At 40.9% G+C, this 24,079-nt stretch overlaps 1 protein-coding gene across 1 annotated transcript in view; it reads right to left on the bottom strand.

The window, feature by feature from the left end:
- Window positions 1–24,079, bottom strand: part of LOC120049326 (synapsin-3-like) — a 110,361-nt gene that overhangs the window by 5,553 nt on the left and 80,729 nt on the right. The window contains exons 6-9 of the mRNA XM_038995575.1: window positions 22,485–22,547; window positions 17,730–17,872; window positions 16,754–16,828; window positions 16,290–16,392 (exon numbers count right to left, since the gene is read on the bottom strand). Coding sequence (XP_038851503.1) covers window positions 16,290–16,392; window positions 16,754–16,828; window positions 17,730–17,872; window positions 22,485–22,547 — 384 coding nt within the window. The remainder of the gene's footprint in view (window positions 1–16,289; window positions 16,393–16,753; window positions 16,829–17,729; window positions 17,873–22,484; window positions 22,548–24,079) is intronic.

Raw genomic sequence — 24,079 nt, 5'->3', positions numbered from 1 at the left:
CAGAGTTCAGTGGAGGGAGTAGAGAAGGTGTCATCACGGGGCTGAAGTAGTTTGAGAAGTAGGTGGACCTGGCAGCACGGAGGGCATCTCTGTAGGTGGAGAGGTGTAGTTTGTAGGCCTCAGCGTGGACAGTGAGGCCAGACTTCCTGCTCGCTTCACAGGGCATGGACCTCAGGGGTAAACCATGGGGAAGAGGAGACCGGTTTAGTTTGGAGGGGGGCCAGAGAGTTGAGGGAGTCAGATAGAGCAGTATTGAATTGGGCAGCTTGTTCATTAGGTGAGTTGGGGGTGTGGTCAAGGGGCAGGGCAGAGCAGATGGCATCAGAGTTGGAGGGGGTCAACAACTTTGATGTTGCGGAAAGAGATGAGGCGTTTGCCAGTGTTGTGAGTATGAGGTAAGTGAGAAATTAAGGATTGTGTGGTCAGACAGTGGGAACAGGGAGGGGAAAATATGAGTTAGGTTGAGGCCAACAGAGCAGACGAGGTCAAGTATGTGTCCATTGATGTGAGTTGGAAAATTGACATCTTGGGTAATATTGAAACGGTCCAGAACAGCAATGAAAACAGAGGCAAGTTTTTAGTTTGATGTGTCCACATGAATATTCATAACACTAAGCAACAGTAAGCAGGGGGGGTTTGTAAGCAATGTATTCAAATGAGGAGACAGTAGGGAGAGACAGTTCAGTCATTTACAGACAGTAGGGAGAGACAGTAGGTTATTTAGATTTTAGAGTTGTACAGTACAGCGAGGCCACCACCACGGCTGGTGGTGCGGAGGTGACACAGGTAGCCATAACCAGCGGGAGTAGCTTGGTTAAGAGAAAATAAATCACCAGTGTGCTGCCAAGTTTAAGTTAGGAGGAGCTTGTTGTCAGATATAAGTTCATGGAGCAAGGGGACTTTCATTGTTCATTGATCGAGTGTTGAGGAGAGCAAAGTTAGTATTGTTGGGTCAGTTTCTGGATAGTGGTAGGCAGTCATGGTTTACAGTGCCAGATGATGGTTTGAAATTCAAATGCTCCCTCAATTTTTTTTTTTTTTTTTTTTTGCATGAAAAGCATAATTCCCATGGTTCCATGTGACTCCTATACGATGCAGTCAACCGGTCTTCCCAAAGACATCACAATCTAATCTGATACAAAACATATCTGCTATATGATGTCTGTAATATCACAACAAAGGCCAACATAAAGATATGCTATATGGGTCATTCCATAAAAAAAAAAGTGCCTGCTTGCCTCCCTTTGATATTTTCAGTAGAAATTGTGTACCAATATTTAAAAGTCTGTTATATTAAATGAAGTGCCTTTTAATATAAACCACATGGAGAACTCAATAAATCCTAATTTTAATATGAATGAAAACTAGCTAAAGTGACAAAATTCAGCATTTTGTCTTGTCCCTTCGTGCATCCTCTGTGATTATAGGAATATTTTATCCCACTTAACCCCAAAGTATTTACCATTATTGTAAAGCCCTCATTATTTTGTTGCATTGACAAAGTCATTTCTGATGATTAATTTAATGTGATTACCGATTATTTTTAAGTCCATCCATTATTTTAAGGTCAACCCTGTTACGTGAACTAAACTCTCGCTTTAATATGGTGGTACTATTCCTTTTTAAATATTTTTCAAAAGAAACATTTAATATCTAATAGTCAAATCATAGTGTAAAAGCAGGTGAGCTGGTTCTACTCTTTTTGGCCATTTCTGGTGTTTTGTGGTGGAAAACTGAGTGTGTCAAGTGTAACCCGTCAACGCTATTATTACCCATAGATTAGTCTCGTGTTGCCATAACTCCAAAATCATGTCGTTGACACCCCTCCCTTGGAAGGCTGGAGAATTTTGTATTGCAAAAACAGGTTTCAAGAACCCTCCCCCACACGCGCGTACAAGGGGGTGCTGTGTGTTATGTGCGTCACTGTTTTCCGTCCGGGTAGTTGTTGCTCATGCTAGTTTTAAGTGCTCATTTTGAGGGTATCAAGTGTGGATTATATTTATTGAAAGTGAGTTATGCTGGTAAAGTCAAACGTCACAACACGTTCTAAACCACTCTGGTGACAAACACACTTTTGTCCTTGTCTCCATTCGTCCACATGGTTGCGCTTTGCTACCACCGACAATAATCGTGAAGATTGCCTATTATTTTGTTTTTGTAAGGACCCAAAAAACAGAGGCAGTGTGAACTGTATTATTAGCTAGCTTTGTAAGATAACTAAATTGAGGTGCTAGCTAACTTTACACACTGTTTAGCTAAGTGAATTAAATGTCATCAGCTAGCTAACTTTCTATTTGCTAGCTATCTTGACATAATCATAGTAAATTAAAAACAGTCTCCAAATGCATTAGTAGATCACATCCATGTAAGAGCATGAAGTTGCCGCTCCAGCTGTCAGTAAAGTCTCAGTGTAAGCTGCTGGATAGGGCAGGTCATATTGTGGGAGGACATTATAAATATTTTCAAAATTTGGGGGAAAATATATTAAAAATAAAACATACCTTATAAGTATTCAGACCCTTTGCTATGAGACTCAATTCAGCTTAGGTGCATCCTGTTTTCATTGATCATCCTTGAGATGATTCTACAACTTGATTGGAGTCCACCGGTGGTAAATTCAATTGATTGGACATGATTTGGAAAGGCACACACCTGTCTATATAAGGTCCCACAGTTGACAGTGCATGTCAGAGCAAAAACAAAGCCATGAGGTCGAAGGAATTGTCCGTAGAGCACCGAAACAGGATTGTGTCAAGGCAGAGATATGGGGAAGGGTACAAAAACATTTCTGCAACATTGAAGGTCCCCAAGACTTCCATCATTCTGGAATGAACCACCGTTTGGAACCACCAAGACTCTTCCTAGAGCTGGCCGCCAGGCCAAACTGAGCAATCGGGGGAGAAGGACCTTGGTCAGGGAGGTGACCAAGAACCCGATGATCACTGACAAAGCTCCAGAGTTCCTCTGTGGAAATAGGAGAACCTTCCAGAAGGACAACCATCTCTGCAGTACTACACCAATCAGGACTTTATGATAGTGGCCAGACAGAAGACACTCCTCAATAAAAGGCACATGACAGCCCACTTGCCAAAAGGCACCTGAAGGACTCTCATCAGACCATGAGAAACAAGATTCTCTGGTCCGATGAAACTAAGGTTGAACTTTTTGGCCTGAATGCCAAGCGTCACATCTGGAGGAAACCTGGCACCATCACTGAAGCATAGTGGTGGCAGCATCATGCTGCAGTGATGTTTTTCAGCAGCAGGGACTGGGAGACTAGTCAGGATGGGGGGAAGATGAACGGAGCAAAGTAGAGAGAGATCCTTGATAAAAACCTGCTCCAGGACCTCAGACTGGGGCGAAGGTTCACCTTCCAACAGGACAACGAGCCTAAGCACACAGCCAAGACAACACAGGAGTGGCCTTGGGACAAGTCTCTGAATGTCCTTGAGCGGCCCAGCCAGAGCCCGGAGTTGAACCCAATCAAACATCTCTGGAGACCTGAAAATAGCTGTGCAGCGACGCTCCCCATCCAACCTGAGAGCTTGAGAGGATCTGCAGAGAAGAATGGGAAAAACTCCCCAAATACAGGTGTGCCAAGCTTGTAGCGTCCTACCCAAGAAGAGGCTGTAATCGCTGCCAAAGGTGCTTCAAAAAAGGGTCTGAATACAGATGTAAATGTGATATACAGTTGAACTCGGAAGTTTAAATACACCTTAGACAAATCCATTTAAACTCAGTTTTTCACAATTCCTGACATTTAATCCTAGTAAACATTCCCTGTCTTAGGTCAGTTAGGATCACTTTATTTTAAGAATGTGAAATGTCAGAATAATAGGAGAGAGAATGATTTATTTCAGCTGTTATTTCTTTCATCACATTCCCAGTGGGTCAGAGGTTTACATACTCAATTAGTATTTGGTAGTATTGCCTTTAAATTGTTTAACTTGGGTCAAACGTTTCAGGTAGTCTTCCACAAGCCTCCCACAATAAATTGGGTGAATTTTGGCCCATTCCTCCTGACAGAGCTGGTGTAACTGAGTCAGGTTTGTAGACGTCCTTGCTCGCACAGGCTTTTTCAGTTTGGCCCACAAATGTTTTATGGGATTGAGGTCAGGGCTTTGTGATGGCCACTCCAATACCTTGACTTTGTTGTCCTTAAACCATTTTGCCACGACTTTGCAAGTATGCTTGGGGCCATGGTCCATTTGGAAGACCCATTTGCGACCAAGCTTTAACTTCCTGACTGATGTCATGAGATGTTGCTTAAATGTATCCACATAATTTCCCTACCTTCATGATGCCATCTATTTTGTGAAGTGCACCAGTCCCTCCTGCAGCAAAGCACCCCCACAACATGATTCTGCCACCCCCGTGCTTCACGGTTGGGACGGTGTTCTTTGGCTTGCAAGCCTCCCCCTTTTTCCTCCAAACATAACAATGGTCATTATGGCCAAACAGTTCTATTTTTGTTTCATCAGACCAGAGGACATATCTCCAAAAAGTACAATCTTTGTCCCCATGTGCAGTTGCAAACCGTAGTCTGTCTTTTTTATTGCGGTTTTTGAGCAGTTGCTTCTTCCTTGCTGAGCGGCCTTTAAGGTTATGTCCATATAGGACTTGTTTTACTGTGGATATAGATACTTTTGTACCCGTTTCCTCCAGCATCTTCACAAGGTCCTTTGCTGTTGTTCTGGGATTGATTTGCACTTTTCGCACCAAAGTACGTTCATCTCTAGGAGACAGAACGTGTCTAATTCCTGAGTGGTATGATGGCTGCGTGGTCCCATGGTGTTTATACTTGCATACTATTGTTTGTACAGATGAACGTGGTACCTTCAGGCATTTGGAAATTGCTCTCAAGGATGAACCAGACTTGTGGAGGTCTACAATTTTTTTTCAGAGGTCTTGGCTGATTTCTTTTTATTATCCCATGATGTCAAGCAAAGAGGCAAAGAGTTTGAAGGTAGGCCTTGAAATACATCCACAGGTACACCTCCAATTGACTCAAATTATGTCAATTAGCCTATCAGAAGCTTCTAAAGCCATGATATAATTTTCTGGAGTTTTCCAAGATGTTTAAAAGGCACATCACCTTAGTGTATGTAAACTTCTGACCCACTGGAATTGTGATACAGTGAATTATAAGTGAAATAATCTGCCTGTAAACAATTGTTGGAAAATTTACTTGTGTCATGCACAAAGTAGATGCCCTAACCATCTTGCCAAAACTGTAGTTTGTTAACAAGACATTTTTGGAGTGGTTGAAAAACAAGATTTAATGACTCAAACTTAAGTGTACGTAAACTTCCGACTTCAACTGTATATAGATATTTTATATATTTACTAGAATTTCTAAAAGCCTGTTTTTGCTTTGTCATTATGGGGCATTGTGTGTAGATTGAGGGGGAAAACGAATACAAAATGTGGGAAAAGTCAAGGGTCTGAATACTTTCCGAATGCACTGTATGTTAGCAAATGTTGTATACAAACAAATACAGTTAAACATCAGTGTATAAACCTATTACAATTGGATCAGGCCAACCCTGCTGGAGGTCTGCTGGGTGTCCAGGGTTCCGTTTAGTCCATCAATAACACACCCGATTCAACTTATCAAATCTAATGAGTTGATAATCAAGTGTGCTATTGCTGGGCTGGAATAGACGTCTGTTCACCCAGTAGATCAGAGACCAGTGGTGCAAGGTTGGCCACCGCTGGTATGGAGGTTTTTTTGTTTACCTGATTTGGTGCTTTAGTAATAATAGCCTACTTGTTACTACTCAATTAAACATATGAGTTAGCTTATTTGTACATTTTGAAGTGTTGATTCTTTACATTTGTCATTTAACAGACACTCTGTTTCAGAGCGACTAACAAGAGCAATTAGGGTTAATTGCCTTGCTCAAGGGTATAAACAGATTATTCACCTAGGCGGCTCAGGGATTCAAACAAGCGACCTTTGGGTTACTGGCACAACGCTCTTAACCGTTAGCCTACCTGCCACAGTGTAGTGTTTAAACTTGTTTTAATTGTTTAACTATCATTCAAAATGAATTAGTGTCTCTGCTGATTAATCACATATTACACTCCAGCAATAAAGAGGGGAAGTGGTTCTGTCTCTAATGTGTCTGTTGTATTCTCAAATTAACATTTCCTTTTTGTCTAGTTGTAAGATCACAAACCTGTTTTATTTGATTGTCACTCTCAGTATTCCAGCTATGTGAATCCATTTCGCAGCTTATCATACATAGGTCATGCATCGCCAATGCAGCCATAGGCCTACAGTATGATAGCAGCACTGGCCTAAGGAGATAACAAGTAAATAACAGGAGATGAGCATTACAGGTAACATTTTATGATATTTCGTTTATTCATTTTAGCAATGTTGCGTGCAAAATGATTGCAATTGTTCCCATAGCTTTATGTACAGTATCGTTGACCCTGGATAAGTTACAGTAGGGACTGGGCAAACACAGCTAACGTTAACCTTTCAGGTCAATAATATGCTGTTTTTAGTTTAAAAAAAATGTTGGCTTTATAATTGTGAGAGAAAGTGAATTAGCTAGTAGCTAGCTAGTTAGTTATACCTATGTAGCTTACAAGGTTAGTTGACTTTTCTCATAAAACCTCATTGTGGCAAGCTACTTCGTGTCCCTCATGCTAGCCTTCACAGCCAAATACAGCTCAAAAACGTCAATATTAAAAATATTGATATGGCCAGCATTGTAGACCATTTCTCCCATATTGCTGCAGCTTTAGCTCATCTCAAAATAAGAGAAATACTGTGAAAACCAGTGTGCCACAAACATTCTAAAATGTTTTGTCACCAGTGGTTGTTTTGTGAGAAAAAAAATTGTCCTCGCACACTGTTGCTCCAACGGCATTAATCTGGTGAGCTTCCTTGGAGCTCCGCCCAAGCAAGGCATTTGATTGGTTTGATGTGTTACGAGGGATCACTGATTTACAATGGGTTCTGACCTCTCTTTAGCAGGTTTCTGCCATGGAGCCTCCCCAGGCTTCCTGGAATACCCATAGATGCAGACTAGAAATATTTTAACAATTTCATTTTTTTTGTGAAGCTTGCATTCAATTGCCACTCCCTCTTGCACACAACAAGCTTCCATTCCCGTCACAAGGGGATTTATGGCTGATTTAAGATTAAATCGTCAACCCTGTGACTTTATTTGGTACTTAATAGGCACTTACTGTAGTAATTTCTGTATTTAACCTCGAGATCTGAATGCATGTCTTTATGAAATTGTTCTTGCTCTGAGACAAAATGTTAAAAACATGTTTTATGAAGTTACACTACTCAAAAGGCACCAAATTAGTGAAATGACCTTCATGTTGAGATCAATACCAGTGGATTCTATATGAAGCGAATGTAAACAGCCATTACTTTTCATTAAATGGGAGGCGTCACCATGTGTAATGTCTGTCTGGAACACGAACAGGTTTCCACTGCCAGGGACGTGCAATATTACTATGTACCCATTCACACTAATTAAATTCCACCAAGTGGAGGGGTGTGTGTAATTTGGTGGGTGCTTATAAAACATGTGCCAAGGTCTGCCATTATCAACGGTGACCGGTGGTTAAGTGCCTTGCTCAAGGGGTTTCACCTTTTTTTTTGCCTCTGGGATTCAAACTAGCTACCTTTCAGTTACTGGCAAAACGCTCTAACTGCCAGGTTACCTGCCGCCACAGTGCGTGTGTGTGTGTAGAACTCTCCTTGTCAACATTGTTACGTGACTGTGTCAATGCTGCGGTCCCTGTCTCAGACCTCATGGGCCCTTCAAATAAGAATGCAGTGTGTCACACACAGTCTCAGGAGAGCCTGTGGAGATTTCCTGCAATAGCCACATTGGTTATAAGCCCTTCCTACAATTGGAAGAGAGAAAGAGGATGACAGATGTGTAGGTGGGAGGCTGGCCTCCACCCTAGAAACATCAGGTTAAGAGAGAATGTTGATGCATGTTAGAGAGCAGGCTAAATATGGACATCTCAGAGCACTGGGCCGTATGAGTCAGTATGGATCAAAGACAATGGGATGAGAGGAATTTTAAATCTAACTTCCCACGAGGGGATTGCACATAAATCACATTGGAGAGTGCTGTGTGGGATCTGTGATGAGGATGCAGATCGGAGATACCCTTCTCAACCATTTTGAAAACTGTTTATGTGCATGAGTAAAAGCTAAAACATCTGTAATCAAGGTTAAAAGATAATTGAAAGCAAAACTGGTTTTGGTATGAGAACATTCCTTTTTGACCGGTTTTAATATAAACCCATTATGAAGAAGTGTTTCTCATTTTAGCTAACATTCATGAGTGTTCCTGACTTCCATTGCTGTATTAGTACATGGTAATGTGTTTAGAGGAAAAGCACAGAGGAATCCATTGTATGCGTGTCCTTAATTTCCTCCTTTCAGTGGTACAGTGAGTTTAATGACAAATTTAATAAGGACCGTTGAAGAATGCCAGAAAATGTGTTTCGGACAAAGTTACACTGTGGTAGATACATAAACAGAACAGCCTATAGTTCGCCATATCACAAACAGGTTAGCACTGAAATTATGTCTAATCACCCTCTGCAAATGGAAAAGTCTAATGATTTATGGAATGCAACCAAGAAAAATAGGTTAAATTGGCATTATAAATCAAATCTGTTGCATTTTCCATAAGATCAAAAGTATAGGTAACGCCTGATATATGAAATAAATTAACACTGGGAACAGAACTATTCATCAAAAACAGTGGCTTACAAATGGGTTCAGCTTGGCCTGCTGCCCCAGGGACAGTTACTCACAACAGCTGCCAGTTGCACTGTAAATCAACTATGCACCACACACACAGGTGCGAGCGAGCACACATACATATATGCACACAGACACATGCGCGAGCACACACACACACCCCTCTGAATTGTCTCTATTGTCCAATCCACAGCACAGACACACATAAACGCATACCATATGGACACTCACACAACCAGCTCTTTCCTCTTCCTCCCATCCATTCCCCTTCCAACCGGTCGGTCCATAAGCTGCCCTGTGAGAGGAGATAAACCAGGCTTGTCTGGAGGAAACGATAGGCTGGGCTGGTTGTGAGAGATGGGCTACCTAAGCACTGAGACGGTTGCACTACGTCATATTTTTACCAGTCCGAATAAAGTACGTCAGGTCACGACCATGCATGTATCTCGGTCTGCCGAAGCTTCTTTTTACCCTGTGTGTATGTGTGTGTGTGTGTGCCTGCCTGCGTTTCTTTGCTTGTCCAATAACGTCAGGTTAGGACAATGCAGCTATCTGTGTGTGTGGCATGTGAATTGTGCGTGTGTGTAGCTATAGGCCTCGTCGCTAGAGTCAATGTGAGCTAAGTGGAACAACAGGAAGTGCCTGGTCGGTGTAACGGTGCATCTGCTCCTTTTAAACAGATGTGTTCTACAGCAACAAGTGCTCACCATGCCGTGCTGCCCAGCAGCCCAAAATAAACCCAGACAGAGGTTGTTATGGGGTGATAGGCTGTGATAATGTCTGTTGCACAGAGGCACTTATTGTACCACTCTCACTGGGTGGTTCTCCCAAGTCAGTGGCTTGGTAGTGATCGAATTGCAGGTGCTTTAACCCTTGACAATCAAGTGTAAAAGGTTAAAGTACAACATAGTTCTACTAGCTCCAAAACACAAATGCCTCAAACGAGTTGAATTTTAATATGATCTATTCATCGATTAAGACATTAAATCAACCTAGCGTTCCTCTTCTCCAAACTACTTTTTAACTAGAAAACACAAAGACTGTGATGATCATTTGTGACTCTTTTCAGGAAATTAGGCATATGTTGCATGTCACTATTTCACAGGAGAAGCATTTTAATGTAAACATTTAGAAATGCCTCCTGGAACGTGAACTTTCATGTGCCTTAATAACAAATGTGTATGCCATCTGTAAATATGAATACAATTGTTAAAATTATGAGCCTAGTAGGTTTAGCCACGGAAAAAGATCGGAACCGTCCCCGCTAGCCATGATTGGCAGAGGTAATGGATGGGCTGGACATGCCGAGATGAGTTTGGATTGGTCTACCATGTAGCACACACTGTCTATAACATGAGCTGCTTAGTACTGTATGTGTAGGTAATCCTTTCTAATGCGACTTTAAAAAAAAAGATATCACCACCTACAAAAGTGTTGCCCTCCACTTTCTGGGAGACAGATTTTTGAAATAAGTGGAATGCCCGGTGAAAACAGTGTATGATAGCTAAGGATATGGAGAAATTTCTGGCCTTTGATTGCAAATATGCAGAGGGAGACGGAAAGAGAACACACAGAAGGCTGTTGTATAGAACACCTGTCTCCGGATTACATCTTCAAACTAAGGGCAACCATGGCAGAGAGGGAGAAGTGTTCATCCATAGTAAGATTGTCTAGCTACAGTAGCTACATTTTCAGATATTATATGTTTCTAATTTGTCAGAAAGTTGTTTTCATTGCAAGTTATTGCGTACTGTTAGCTAGCTAACGTTAGCTGACTGGCTCACTAGATTCATGCACGGTATTAACGTTATGAGTTGGGATTATGGGTCATTGTTTAGCTAGCTACATGTCTAAACAAAAGACTCCACTATGCAAGTAACCATTTCACTGTACCGTTTACACCTTATGTATCCTGTACATGTGACAAATAAACTTGGATTTTGTGTGATATAGTGTGTGTTTACCAGAGACCAATGTGAAAAACATGACCTGCACCAAAGTCAATTTAGGATATAACGTTAGGCCAACGCGAAAGTGTCCAAGTTCAAAAATGATACGGTAGAATGCCCTGCTTTTATTTGGTCACACTCACAACCGTAAGCTATTTTCTGTAATTAGCTTTCCATCAACTTATAAATAATGATCTTGTTGAGAGTTTATTTTCCTGTAATAATGAATACAAATTAGCTAAAGTTAAGACGTTGTCAGCTAAATGATATGGACATTATTTGAACTGGCTAGCCAGCTAACTTAATGTTAGCTAGCTAGCTAACAAGCTAGAAACGAACAAAAACATTGTTTAGAAAAGTTGCTTTTAGTTGCCTGGTTTTCTAGATTGCCATATAGTAAATACAATTTTAAACGGATGGGTTTATTGGTGTTAAAATACACCAGTTATGCTATTTTGGACCACCAGGCTGCTGATGTCATGCAGCCTGTTTTTGTGTTCATACTTTTTCATAACGACAAGGACAAGTTGTCGGACGACAATAGAATATTCATGATGTCACTGCGACAAAGGTCTACAGACATGTCAATAGACGTAGTATAAACCAGCCTTTAGTCTTGAAATCTTTGGTTGTTTAGTACACTACCGTACTCAGTCTGTTTAACACATGGCCTCACATGTGAATCCTTAAAGAGATGGGTGGGGCTAAGGCTGAAGAGGGTGTGAACAATGCTGAATGGGTGTAGACAAAGAAGAGCTCTCCAGTAGGTGTACCAAAACATTCAAGGGCCATTTTCTAAAAAGTCGGATTGCAAGTTTATCAACTTTCAAAGCAAAATTGTTCCTCAACTGTAGTGTATGAGTCCCTACTTTTTTCCAATGTAAAAAAACATGATTTCAAATTTCACTACATAAGACCAAATCAGGCCGGTCGGTCACATTTATCATTTAAATACAGTGCCTATAGAAAGTCTACAAGCCTTTGAAATGTTTCACATTTTGTTGCGTTACAAAGTGGAATTGAAATAGATTTAACTGTAAATGTTGTAATGTCGAAGTGAAAAGAAAATTCTACACATTTTTACAAATTAATAAAAATTCAATAACTAAAATAGTTGTTGCATAAGTATTCACCCCTTTGTTTAGGCAAGAATAAATTAGTGTAGACATTGCATTTGGCTTAACAAATCACATAGTTATATGTTATATGGACTCAAACTGTGTGAAGTATTTTTTGGGTGACTACCCCCTGTCCTCCATACAGTACATACAATATCTGTAAGTTCCCTCAGTCAGTATTGAATTTCAAGCACAGATTCAACTACAAAGACCAGGGAGCTTTTGGAAAGCCTCAAAGAATAGCAGTGATTGGTAGATGGGTAACAATAACAAATCAGACATTGAATATATCTTTAAGCATACACAGACATCAAAGATGCAGTCATCCTTCTGAAATGAGCTGCAGGAAGGAAACTGCTTAGGGATGTCACCATGAGGCCATTGACTGAGGATGGATCAACAACATTGTAAGGACTCCACAATAATGACCTAAATGGCAGAGTGAAAGAATAAAAATACAGAATAAAAATATTGGAAGAATATTTCAAAACATACATATGTATGTGTTAGCAATTTATGTTATAATAACACAAACCCCAAAGCAAATCAGGGGGAGGAAAATAGGTTTATTCGAAGAGGACAACTCATACAGGGAGGTAGATTGTCATTCTCCCCAGTCCTCAGTGATGTTCTCTCCAGTGGTTCTGTTCTCTCCAGTGGTTCTCTCTCACCAGAACAAAGGAACAGCATGCAGTTGTATTACCCAGCCCTAGTCTGTGGTTGACCAATTAGAATTCCTTGCAATAAAACTAGCCAATGGCCAAATAAGTATCCTATTTCAGAAGACATATTCCTCCCATGTCTCTGAACCATTGATCAATAATTCCCTATTACAGAAAAAACACTATTTCCATTGACCATTAGTACTCTATTGACTCTCGTCCTCTTGACCTCTCGTACTCCGTCCCTGTGTTGTGTATTTATCTTCGACATACACTTACATATGCAACAAGGCACTAAAGTAATACTGCAGAAATATACGGTAAAGGAAATAACTTTTTGGTCTAAATGCATAAGCATTATGTTTGGGGCAAATCCAACAACACATCACTGGGTAACTACCTTCTTATTTTCAAGCATGGTGGTTGTTGCATCATGATATGGGTATACTTGACATCGGCAAAGACTGGAGAGTTTTTCAGGCTGAAAAGAAAACGGGATGGAGCTAAGCACAAGCAAAATCCTAGAGGAAAACCTGCTTCAGTCTGCTTTCCACCAGACACTGGGAGAGGAATTCACCTTTCAGAAGGACAATAACCTACAACATAAAAGCCAAATCTACACTGGAGTTGCTTACCAAGACGACAGTGAATGTGGTCCAGTTTACAGTCCTGATTTAAATCTGCTTGAAAATCTATGGCAAGACTTGAAAATTGCCGAATAGCCATGATCCCAAAAACAAAACACAGACAGAGCTTGAAGAATTTTTAAAAGAATAAATGGGCAAATATTGCAGAATACAGGTGTGCAAAGCTCTTATTAGACGTACCCAAGAAGACTCACCAGCTGTAATCGTTCGGAAAAGGTGTTTCTAACATGTATCGACTCAGAGGGTGAATACTTATCTAAACAAGGTACATTAGTGTTTTATTTTTCATTAATCTTTAAAAATACATATTTTGCTTTTACTTTGACAGAGTATTTTGTGTAGATCATTGACGAAAAATAACGATCAAATCAATTTTAAAATCGCACTTTGTAACACAAAATGTGAAGACATCCAAGGGGGGTGTATACTTTCTATAGTAAGTGTACCACAACTCATTCCAACGATCTCTGTTTTTCAGTATGTCTGTGTCTGAGCCATCTTGAGTTTCAGGTTTGAATACACACGGTCCTCCCCACAGAATAGAACACTAAATTTCATCTCTATGGTCCTCCTTATATCCTCTCCTCTGTTCTGCCATTTGAACCAGCTGAGGAAATTTTATGAACTTCAGAAAAGTGGTGTTCCTCAAGTATCTATGACTTCATACAAACAGACAGCGTAGGCAGCCAGCTAGCCATGCCTTTGTTTGAATTCAGATCATTGTGTTTGGTCTAAAGCGTAATTATTCTTTCATTGCTCTGACTCAGACTGATCATGCCTGATCTATCTCGGCTGTACCCTCTTTCTCCACCATCGCCCGCCAACTCGTCTGTCAATGCAATCTATTACTTGATGACTTTGAAAATGTTATCGCCCACCTGAGAAATCTAATTTAATCAACATATTTCTGGAATTTACATGATCTTTCATCATCACCCATTGCTACTCACGCCCAGTTTAGCATACTCATTGAACACCACGTTGTCTGAACATCCTTCAGAATATTTTAACTACAATGTACTTCTAGCTGTACGTAGGTTGAGAAATTTATTAGGCACACATACACAGAGCATGATATGGGCTGTGTGAGATGTGTTGTTGTTTTTTACTCTGAAGGAGAATTCCTAGAGTTACTGTCCCATTTGCTTATACAGTACACAGCGGTGACCGTGTTTTGAGCCCCACATTTGGGAAACGGGGGGGATTCCTGTTTTGCATGTTATTTTGGCATTCATATGTGTCACATATCAGTTTGCAAACAATGTAAAAAATATATATATCATCGAGTTAATAATGCTGCATACAAACATAGTCTATTTTTTTGTTTTCTTGAGTAAGGGAGCTACAAAATGCAGGTGTTTCAGCCTAGCTCAGCGCTTTATGTGGTGGTGGGTCAAGCCAGCAGAAAATACAGAGCATTGCACTGTGATTGGTGCAGTGTTCTGTCACTCATGGGGACACTATGTCACCGACAAGTCTAAGGGTAGAGCTAGAAAATTCAAGCCCTTTGGGTGCTGCCATAAAGTTACATTAGAAGTGCCCATCCAAGAAAGCTCAAGGTCATTGGCCATAGATAAAATGACTTCAAATCACATATCTACAGTAGCTTTCAAAATCTTAGCTAGCAGTCATCATGAATCAAGTTGACAATCTACTGGCAAATCCTTTTTAATCCTTGTCATATGAAGAGAAGTAATGAAGAGAAATTATAGATAAAATATATCGGTGCTCATCGACCATTGGACATAAACATTAAACAAGTTGGAAATCGTAAATTCAACAATGAGGGGTTTGGAAAGAATCAGTGGCCAACTGCAAGCATTGCAAAGCAATCATTAGCCTGCTATTTAGTGGCTTGGCTGTGTGGTCCCAAATCTAAGATTAAGGGTATTTTTTTTTAAGGGTCTCTAGTTTAAAATTATAAACATTCAACATTGGCCATTGCTGACAATGAAGCATGGTAACAACTCGGAACTGCAAAATCTGACTTTAGCGAGTTCAAGACAACTGGGAACTCGGGGGAAAACGAGCTACGACTGGGAAAATACGTTTTGAGCTTTCATCCAACTCGGAAATGTAAATCTGGAACTCGGGCCTCTTTCTAGAGCTACGACCTGAAGATCACTGACCTCATCATGATTCAAACTTTTTTTTCTCTCTCGAGTTCCTAGTTATCTTGAAAGCACAATAAATCCTGAGAATGCCAGACTTTGATGACAAAATTTGCCCACGAAGGACCGCTGCGCCACCTTCCTGTTCAAGTGAGCAAAGCACAACAAGGTAAGTCCAAAAAATGTTGGGACTCACCTTGTTGTGCTCACTTGAACAGGAAGGTGGCGTGGTGGTCCTTCGTGGGCACATTTAGTCTTGTATGCTGCTGCATAAATTATGTAATATACCAGGGAGATATGTATACTGTAGCTAAGAAAGTAATACTAAGTGTATGTTGTGTAGTAAGCTGTTAGTAGCCCATGTGCCTCACCCTAATAATTTAGTCTATATTCACCTCTTAATTTCACCTACTGTTCTGACTTGTGCACATGTAGCCTATAATCTGTTTTTGAGAAATGTAATCATTGAATATTGTAAGAGCTTTCATTGTCTGCTTATATGCCCCCTTTATTTATCCTGCGGTTCTGACTTGGTGTACAGGGAGAAGACTGTAAGAAAGACCTATGTTCTGAATTCTGTTGCTGTACATTTCAGAAGTGCTGAACAAATAGTTATGACTACATCCGTCCTAGCTCTCTCATTAATGTCTTAATAGAAATTACATATTGCCTCTTATCCGCTTGTCATGCCCTTATGCCATAGTTTGTACATCTCAATTGTCAGTGGAAACCACATTTGTTTAAGCAAGTCAGTCATATCAGCTATGTTTTTTTTTTAAGTCAGTAAATGAGGCTGAATAAACTTTTGCTGCCAGACAAGGCTCCGCTGATAGCCAGGTGTAGCACTGGTAAGCTGTTGGGACAGCTTTATGTAGGCCCTAACAGTTTGTGGGCACCGTTTGCCAACGTTATAGTACAATTCATGTATTGTTTAGTGTTGTGTTGTGTAGTGGCTTTGCTGGAATGCATCCCACAATTTTCTGGGGGACTCATGAAGATTTACATGCTAAAATCGCCACTGACAGTACATGCTAAGAATGAACTAACCTCGATAATGTAGTCATTGCCATCTTTTCCGTGGACGGCTTTCACAGCACAGATGTCAAGTCCCCCGAACATCTCGGCACAGGAGTCCACCCACAGACGATATCTGGAACACAGCGACATCCACAAGTCATTGTCAATTACAAAACAGACCTTGGCAGTGAAACTAATTTACTTAAAGCCTGCAGGTATAATGCTTTATAACTTGTTTAACTGTTTGACAAATCAGGATATCATTTTCTGTTTGTTTTGTTCTATAAATATTTGAAAGGGGGAGGTGTTGTTAGTTTTCACCTCTCCTGCACATACACTTTTCACTTGCCTTCTAACCTCTCATCACATTGTCTTGTATTTACTTGTGTGCAAATTAATAAAACACAATAATACATCTATAAGCGTTCAGAATTTATTATAATAAGGCTTATCTGTTATATTATGTCTAACAAAGTGTCTATAGGCCAGCTTACCTGTCCGTCATAGCGATCTGTTCCAACATGGCTGAGCCTGTGTTAGCCTTCCAGTTGCCTGAGATGGACGTCCGCCTACAAAAGGTGAAAATCAAGGAAATGAATCAGGCATTCAGCTATTCTCTGGACTGGAATGGAAAGCAATGGTCAGCTAGCTTAGTCATTGTGTTTTGTTTTTGTACAGTAGTTCTACAGAAGACCCTGGTGGGAAAATGTTATCGCTTAATTCTACATTGATGATGATTGCAATGTACGCCTACATAATGTTTGTGTCACGGTCAATTGGAGACGTGCTTTCATGACTGGTGCCGAGGAAACAAGTTGAGATAAGGAAGTCAATTCCACTCCTCTTAGTCAATCAATAATTGTGCAGATTGAGAGACATGAAAGTAGAAAGGGCATAGATTCATACTTTCATTGTTACTGTACATGCTGTTTTACATTTAATGCACGAGGTCTGTTGTATTCAAGAGGGTGCTGTTGAGCATTTGAAATTGAAGTGGCTGGTTACTCAGAAGATTATTTTAGTTCAAGCTAAGATTGAGACTAAGGCTGAATTTGCCCTGTGGTCACGGTCACATTGGCTGATGCTGTCACTTCCCTCTGGGAGACAGAATGGAATGCCAGTGCAGGGTGCAACCCTAGTTGTTGTCCCTGGGTAGAGAAGGACGTGCTGTGGTGTGGGTGAGCCCTGCACGCCTCCACTGACTGGGAAGGGTGTACCATGGGCCTCTTCCCACACTCACATTGGCGTGCAGGCTGGACTATTCTAGGGTCTGTCTATCAATCTCTTTCTCTGTCTCTTTTTTTGTTTCCCTTCATCCATCTCTGTTTCCATGTCTTTCTCTCCCCCTCTCTCTGGTAAAGTCATTCACATGCAAGCCATATAGTTTCATTCTAGTCACAATCATTGCTGACATGTCCAAGTCACAGACAAAACCCAGTGTACACAGCATAGAGACTACATCATACTTACATGTAGGCCTTGTAGTTGTTGCCGATTTTCTGGATCCTGATGTCGTACTTAGACAGGACGTATGGCTCAGAGGTGGCATAGGTTCTGGCCAGCGCCACCACACTGGTAATATCCTGGAAGTCAAGTTCATTCTCCACTTTGATCTGAAACAGGAAGACGCCACTAATTAGTTAAACCAGCAGGAAGATATGCCTAATTGGTAGTTTGTGATGGTTAATTACCAAACACGCTATAAAAGCTATGAGACAGGAGCTGAAGTAGACTGATCGAATCCCACAGGAATGTAAATCCAACACAGACAGGATAATGAAAGCTTCATCTCTGGAAAATGTTAGAATTTTAGGAGCTGCACGTTTCTCACACCCATGTGAGTTCATCAGGTACGCAGTGACTTTATATACAGACAGTACAGTAATAATTGATTGCATTTATATTGCGCGTTTCCACTTACAGTAGGTGCTCAAAAGCGCGTTACATAGTAAGGGAGTAAACTCACCTCTTCCACCACTAATATGCTAGACAACATTTTGATGGAAATGACAAACAATAGCTAAATTCAAATCGACCCACAACTTATCCAAAGAGAACAAACAGTACAATTCTGTAGATTCCTTTTTGAACAGTAAATGCTAATCTGCTGTATCTTTTGTATGTAAACAGGTTTGATTAAATATTGATTCAATTATACTGACAGGCACACTAAGCCGAAGACACCCAATTACCAACCAGATATGTCTGTATTGATAAAAAGAGGGATTACACTCCAGAAACTGCCTTAGACCATGGGAAAAGGGGCAAAGGAGTAGTAGAAAGCCATAAATCAACAGCCTGTAATGTATAGCTATCTGAATGTATATCACCCATATGATGTATGATGATAGCAGCCAGGGTCCTGGACATTCCCTTCATATTCCCTCCATTGACTCATTATCATCCCCTCTGGCTGTTATCGTTGACACTATGATTCATCCACCATGCGGTGAAAGTCAGTGGGAACAGTGAGGGGCTGTCGTGGACAGGGACGGACTGGACTGATGCTCTCACTTTCCCACCCCCACCTCTCTCTCCTTTCAGCTCATCTCTTCTTCTCAAGTGAGATGGAGAAAGGTAAAGATCTGGGGGAGGAGTTTGCTCACTTTTTGGATCAGGCATTTCATTCTCTGTCATAACTACTCTTTAAGATAGCATCTTGAGTATGTTTGAGTATGTTTGACAGAGGTGGAGGTAGCTAGACAAGGGGGAAATTGTTTTCTTCTGTTCACGAGGAAAGTATTTGTGTACTTGGCTACCCACTGTGGTTCCAAAAGGTGTAACGCAATACCTCGGGAGAGCCAGAGAAAAAGGAGCCAAACCATGGTGTAAATATGAGAAGCCATGCAGAGAATAAGATGAACCATTGAGTAAATAAAGTAAACTATAATACTGGAAGCAGAAACCATAAGGTAATTAAGGGGGTATGTACTGGCAGTTGGATCAAGAGCTGGGCGAGGTGGAAAGCAATGTGATTCTGGACACCGCCCAGTTTCAATGGTTGAGAAATATTCTCCAGTGTCTGTTAAATCAGTCTACCCTTTAGTGAGCCATTTGTAACTTCCCCAACCAGGATTAACAACTCCATGCGATGGACAGGCTGTAAAGGTCTCTTTCGGAGATTTGATATCATAAAAAACAACAAAATGGATTAAAGTTAGAAGTAACCAATCATGAACTTTTTTTTTGCGGTATTCACCTCGTCATCCTAAAAGATTATGCCGTAACATTTAATTTAGGCTACAGATCATAAAGAACTGTTTAAGTGAAAACACTCTGCACTTTATTACATGTAATCTAATAAGGGCAATAGATTAAGCAAACATAGGATTTTCAGTTGTTTTAACAATATCACTGGCCATAGTCCTAGTCCCAATTCCACAACTCCAGATACTTGAATTTTAACCAAATGTCTTTTGTCAAGAGTCTCTCAGCTCAACTTAAAAGCCAAGTGAAGCACTTGAATAGCCTACATCCAGACCCTCTTCTCCCCCCAGTTCTCAGTCCTCTATAAGGTCAGGGGGGTTAAGTGAGGTCCTGGTCTACAATGGGCCTATGCTAAGTGATCCAGAGAGCATGTGGGAACTCTATAGCACTCCAGGTTCCTGTAATGGAGGAAACCCAACCCAGCCCTTTATATGGAAAGGGGGGATGAAGTTATAGGAAGTGCTTCCCCCTGTGTACTGTGTGAACACACAGACTTGGCCCGGGAGGTCCTGTATAATATGTGAGGGCTCCATTTGGGGCTAGTAATCACTCGCTTTGGTTGGCTGTTCACTGAACTGCATTGCTGTACGAAAGTGTATGTATGTATGTATGTATGTATGTATGTATGTATGTATGTATGTATGTATGTATACACACACACACACACACACACACACACAGTTGAAGTCAAACGTTTACATACACTTAGGTTGGAGTCATTAAAACTTGTTTTTCAACCACCCCACAAATTTCTTGTTAACAAACTATAGTTTTGGCAAGTCGTTTAGGACATCTACTTTGTGCATGACACAAGTAATTTTTCCAACAATTGTTTACAGACAGATTATTTCACTTATAATTCATTGTATCACAATTCCAGTGGGTCAGAAGTTTACATACAGTCAATTTAGTGTGTCTTTAAACAGCTTGGAAAATTCCAGAAATTTATGTCATGGCTTTAGAAGCATTACCTTTAAATTGTTTAACTTGGGTCAAACGCTTCGGGTAGCCTTCCAGAAGCAGTTGTGTGAATTTTGGCGCATTCCTCCCGACAGAGCTGGTGTAACTGAGTCAGGTTTGTAAGCCTCCTTGCTCGCACACACTTTTTCAGTTCTGCCCACAAATCTTCTATAGTATTGAGGTCAGGGCTTTGTGATGGCTACTCCAATACCTTGACTTTGTTGTCCTTAAGCCATTTTGCCACAACTTTGGAAGTATGCTTGGGGTCATTGTACATTTGGAAGACCCCTTTGCGACCAAGCTTTAACTTCCTGACTGATGTCTTGATGTTGCTTCAATATATCCACATAATTTTCCTTCCACATGATGTCATCTATTTTGTGAAGTGCAACAGTCCCTCCTGCAGCAAAGCACCCCCACAACATGATGCTGCCACCCCAGTACTTCACGGTTGGGATGGTGTTCTTCGGCTTGCAAGCCTCCCCCTTTTTCCTCTAAACATAACGATGGTCATTATGGCCAAACAGTTCTATTTTTGTTTCATCAGACCAGAGGACATTTCTCCAAAAAGTACGATCGTTGTCCCCATGTGCAGTTGCAAACCGTAGTCTGGCTTGACGGCTGCGTGGTCCCATGGTGTTTATACTTGCGTACTATTGTTTGTATAGATGAACGTGGTACCTTCAGGCGTTTGGAAATTACTCTCAAGGATGAACTAGGCTTGTGGAGGTCTACAATTCTTTTCAGAGGTCTAGGCTGATTTCTTTAGATTTTCCTATGATGTCAAGCAAAGAGGCACTGATTTTGAAGGTAGGCCTTGAAATACATCCACAGGTACACCTCCAATTGACTCAAATGATGTAAATTAGCCTATCAAAAGCTTCTAAAGCCATGACGTAGTTTACTGGAATTTTCCAAGCTGTTAAAGGCTCAGTCAACTTAGTGTATGTAAACTTCTGACCCACTGGAATTGTGATACAGTGAATTATAAGTGAAATAATCTGTCTGTAAACAATTGTTGGAAAAATTACGTGTCATGCACAGAGTAGATATCCTAACCGACTTGCCAAAACTATAGTTTGTTGTTAATAACAAGACATTTGTGGAGTGGTTGAAAATGACTCCAACCTAAGTGTATGTAAACTTCTGACTTCAACTGTGTGTGTGTGTGTGTGTGTGTGTGTGTGTATGTATATGTATGTATATATATAGTGTGTGTGTTTCTTGCTTCCTTGTGTGTTTGCGCGCACCCTGTGGTGGTGCCACTTGCTATTGACCCACTTAGCTAATTGTTATGCTGCCTGCCCGGTGCCTGGGTGCACTGAGGCGAACAGTCACATGCTTGTTTTAATCCTTGTTGTTATTTACAATGGTCTTATCAGAAAAATTATCTTGGGTTTATGAGGCATGAGACGGCTTCTCTCCAGAGTTTAAAATGTTGTATTCAATGGAGGACGGAATTTGATCAAACATGGACTGTAGAACAACATGGTGAAACAAAGAAGAGGAATAGGATATAAGGATAAATGAGGATATATGCATGTTCAATCTTTGTCTATTTTTTGCACTGCTGCAGACTAACACTTACAGTAGCATATCCAGGCATTTATGAGGTAACTAGAAGAGAGGTCTTCAGATCCTGACGCTGATCAGCTTGCCGATGCCCATGTCATTCCCACATCTCCTCCCTAACTCCTTATGAACATGTAAACCCCCTGAAAAAGCCCCCAAAGTCCCTTCCCTATCAGACACACTGTGAAATCATGGGTTGCAGCTTCACACCCTTCTCCGTCTCCTCTCCAAGACTGATAGTCTGCTTATGGAAGGGATGTCATGCCATCATCACGCTCAGAGATACACTGAGAAGAGAGAAGGAGCCTGGTCTGTTATGTACAGCTCAACTCCTAACTGTACAGTATGTGATAGGTTAGCATAACAAACACAAACAAATCAAGACCAGACATGCAATGGTGAGGTGGAGAGATGAGCAGCCAGGGAGTGCCCAGACCTTAGTTGTGGTGGTGTGCGCGTGCGAATCAACGTCGCAGGGAAGCTTACCTTGCCAATGCCGGCGTGGGCATGGCCCATCTTGACCACCACCGGGAACGTTGGTGTTGTCACCTGGGAAAGAAGACCAAGTAGAGTGTTACCACAGTCTGAAAAACCACTGGCAGAGGAGAGAACATGCAGTATGCATTAATCCTAATACCAACTAAGTGAATGAAGGGTTTCTCTGAAGAGCAACTTTGATATCGTAAATGGGTAGCGTGTTAGGACTGTGAAGCAGGGAAAGCGTTTTAGAGCTACACTGAGGTCCAAATAATTATAACCAGTATCTAGCTATACCTAATTTGATTGACAAGGGCTCCAAGACTATGACTTGGCTATGATTGGACTGCGCTGTCCATGTGAGTGACTGACTACTAAAAGCCAAACAAGTTCCTCCCTAAACTTAATTGCGAGGCATAGCTCAGACCTGACGTATGGTATAGAATCAAAACCTAATTTAAAGTGAAAGACTTCTCAAAGACCATTATCGAAGTACCACATTGAACTTAAAGCCTCCCAATTTAGGGAAGCATGAGGTATTTTCTGAAAAATGTTGGTTTATTACACAAAAGAGTTCTGGGAAACGAGAAAGAGCGAGACCAAAGCCACAGCTTCTTGGGATGGGTTTAGACAACCCAGCCCCACCGCAGGCGTCATGGGCTTTCTCATAGCATGGTGTGCAATGTGAGAGGAGGATGAAACGTCAACGGACGACTTCAAACGTGTTCATTAAAACACATTCTTGCCACTGATAGATCCCTTGATACCATTGTTAGATGGAAATGTAATCTAAAGAGAGGGCTTATCCAGTTTGAAACCAATTTCTAAATCTCCTATTGTTTGAAATGGCACACAGCAATGATATAGACTCACTGGAGAGTTTGCGTCATCGTTCTCTATGTAACAGCCCCCTTTAGTTAGATTAGACTGTATCAAAGCCATCACATAAGTTACATGCATTCCGACAAATGTACAGTTGAAGTCGGAAGTTCACATACAGTGAATGATTCATTTCAGCTTTTATTTCATCACATTCCCAGTAGGTCAGAAGTTTACATACACTCCATTAGTATTTGGTAGCATTGCCTTTAAATTGTTTAACTTGGGTCAAACGTTTTGGGTAGCCTTCCACAAGCTTCCCACAATAAGTTGGGTGAATTTTAGCCCATTCCTCATGACAGAGCTGGTGTAACTGAGGCAGGTTTGTAGCCCTCCTTCCTCACACACGCCTTTAGCCTCAAATGATGTCAATTAGCCTATCAGAATCTTCTAAAGCCATGACATTTTCTGGAATTTTCCAAGCTGTTTAAAGGCACAGTCAACTTAGTGTATGTAAACTTCTGACCCACTGGAATTGTGATACAGTGAATTATAAGTGAAATAATCTGTCTGTAAACAATTGTTGGGAAAATGACGTGTGTCGTGCACAAAGTAGATGTCCTAACCGACTTGCCAAAACTATAGTTTGTTAACAAGAAATTAGTGGAGTGGTTGAAAAACAAGTTAATGACGCCAACCTAAGTGTATGTAAACTTCCGACTTCAACTGTATATTACACTAGGCAGACACTAGAGAAACCTGGTCAGTTAACAGTGTTATGGTGG

Source organism: Salvelinus namaycush, chromosome 6 (genome assembly GCF_016432855.1).
Source record: "Salvelinus namaycush isolate Seneca chromosome 6, SaNama_1.0, whole genome shotgun sequence".
In the NCBI taxonomy this organism is placed as follows: Eukaryota; Metazoa; Chordata; class Actinopteri; order Salmoniformes; family Salmonidae; genus Salvelinus; species Salvelinus namaycush.
This window is presented reverse-complemented; position numbering and strand designations above follow the sequence as displayed.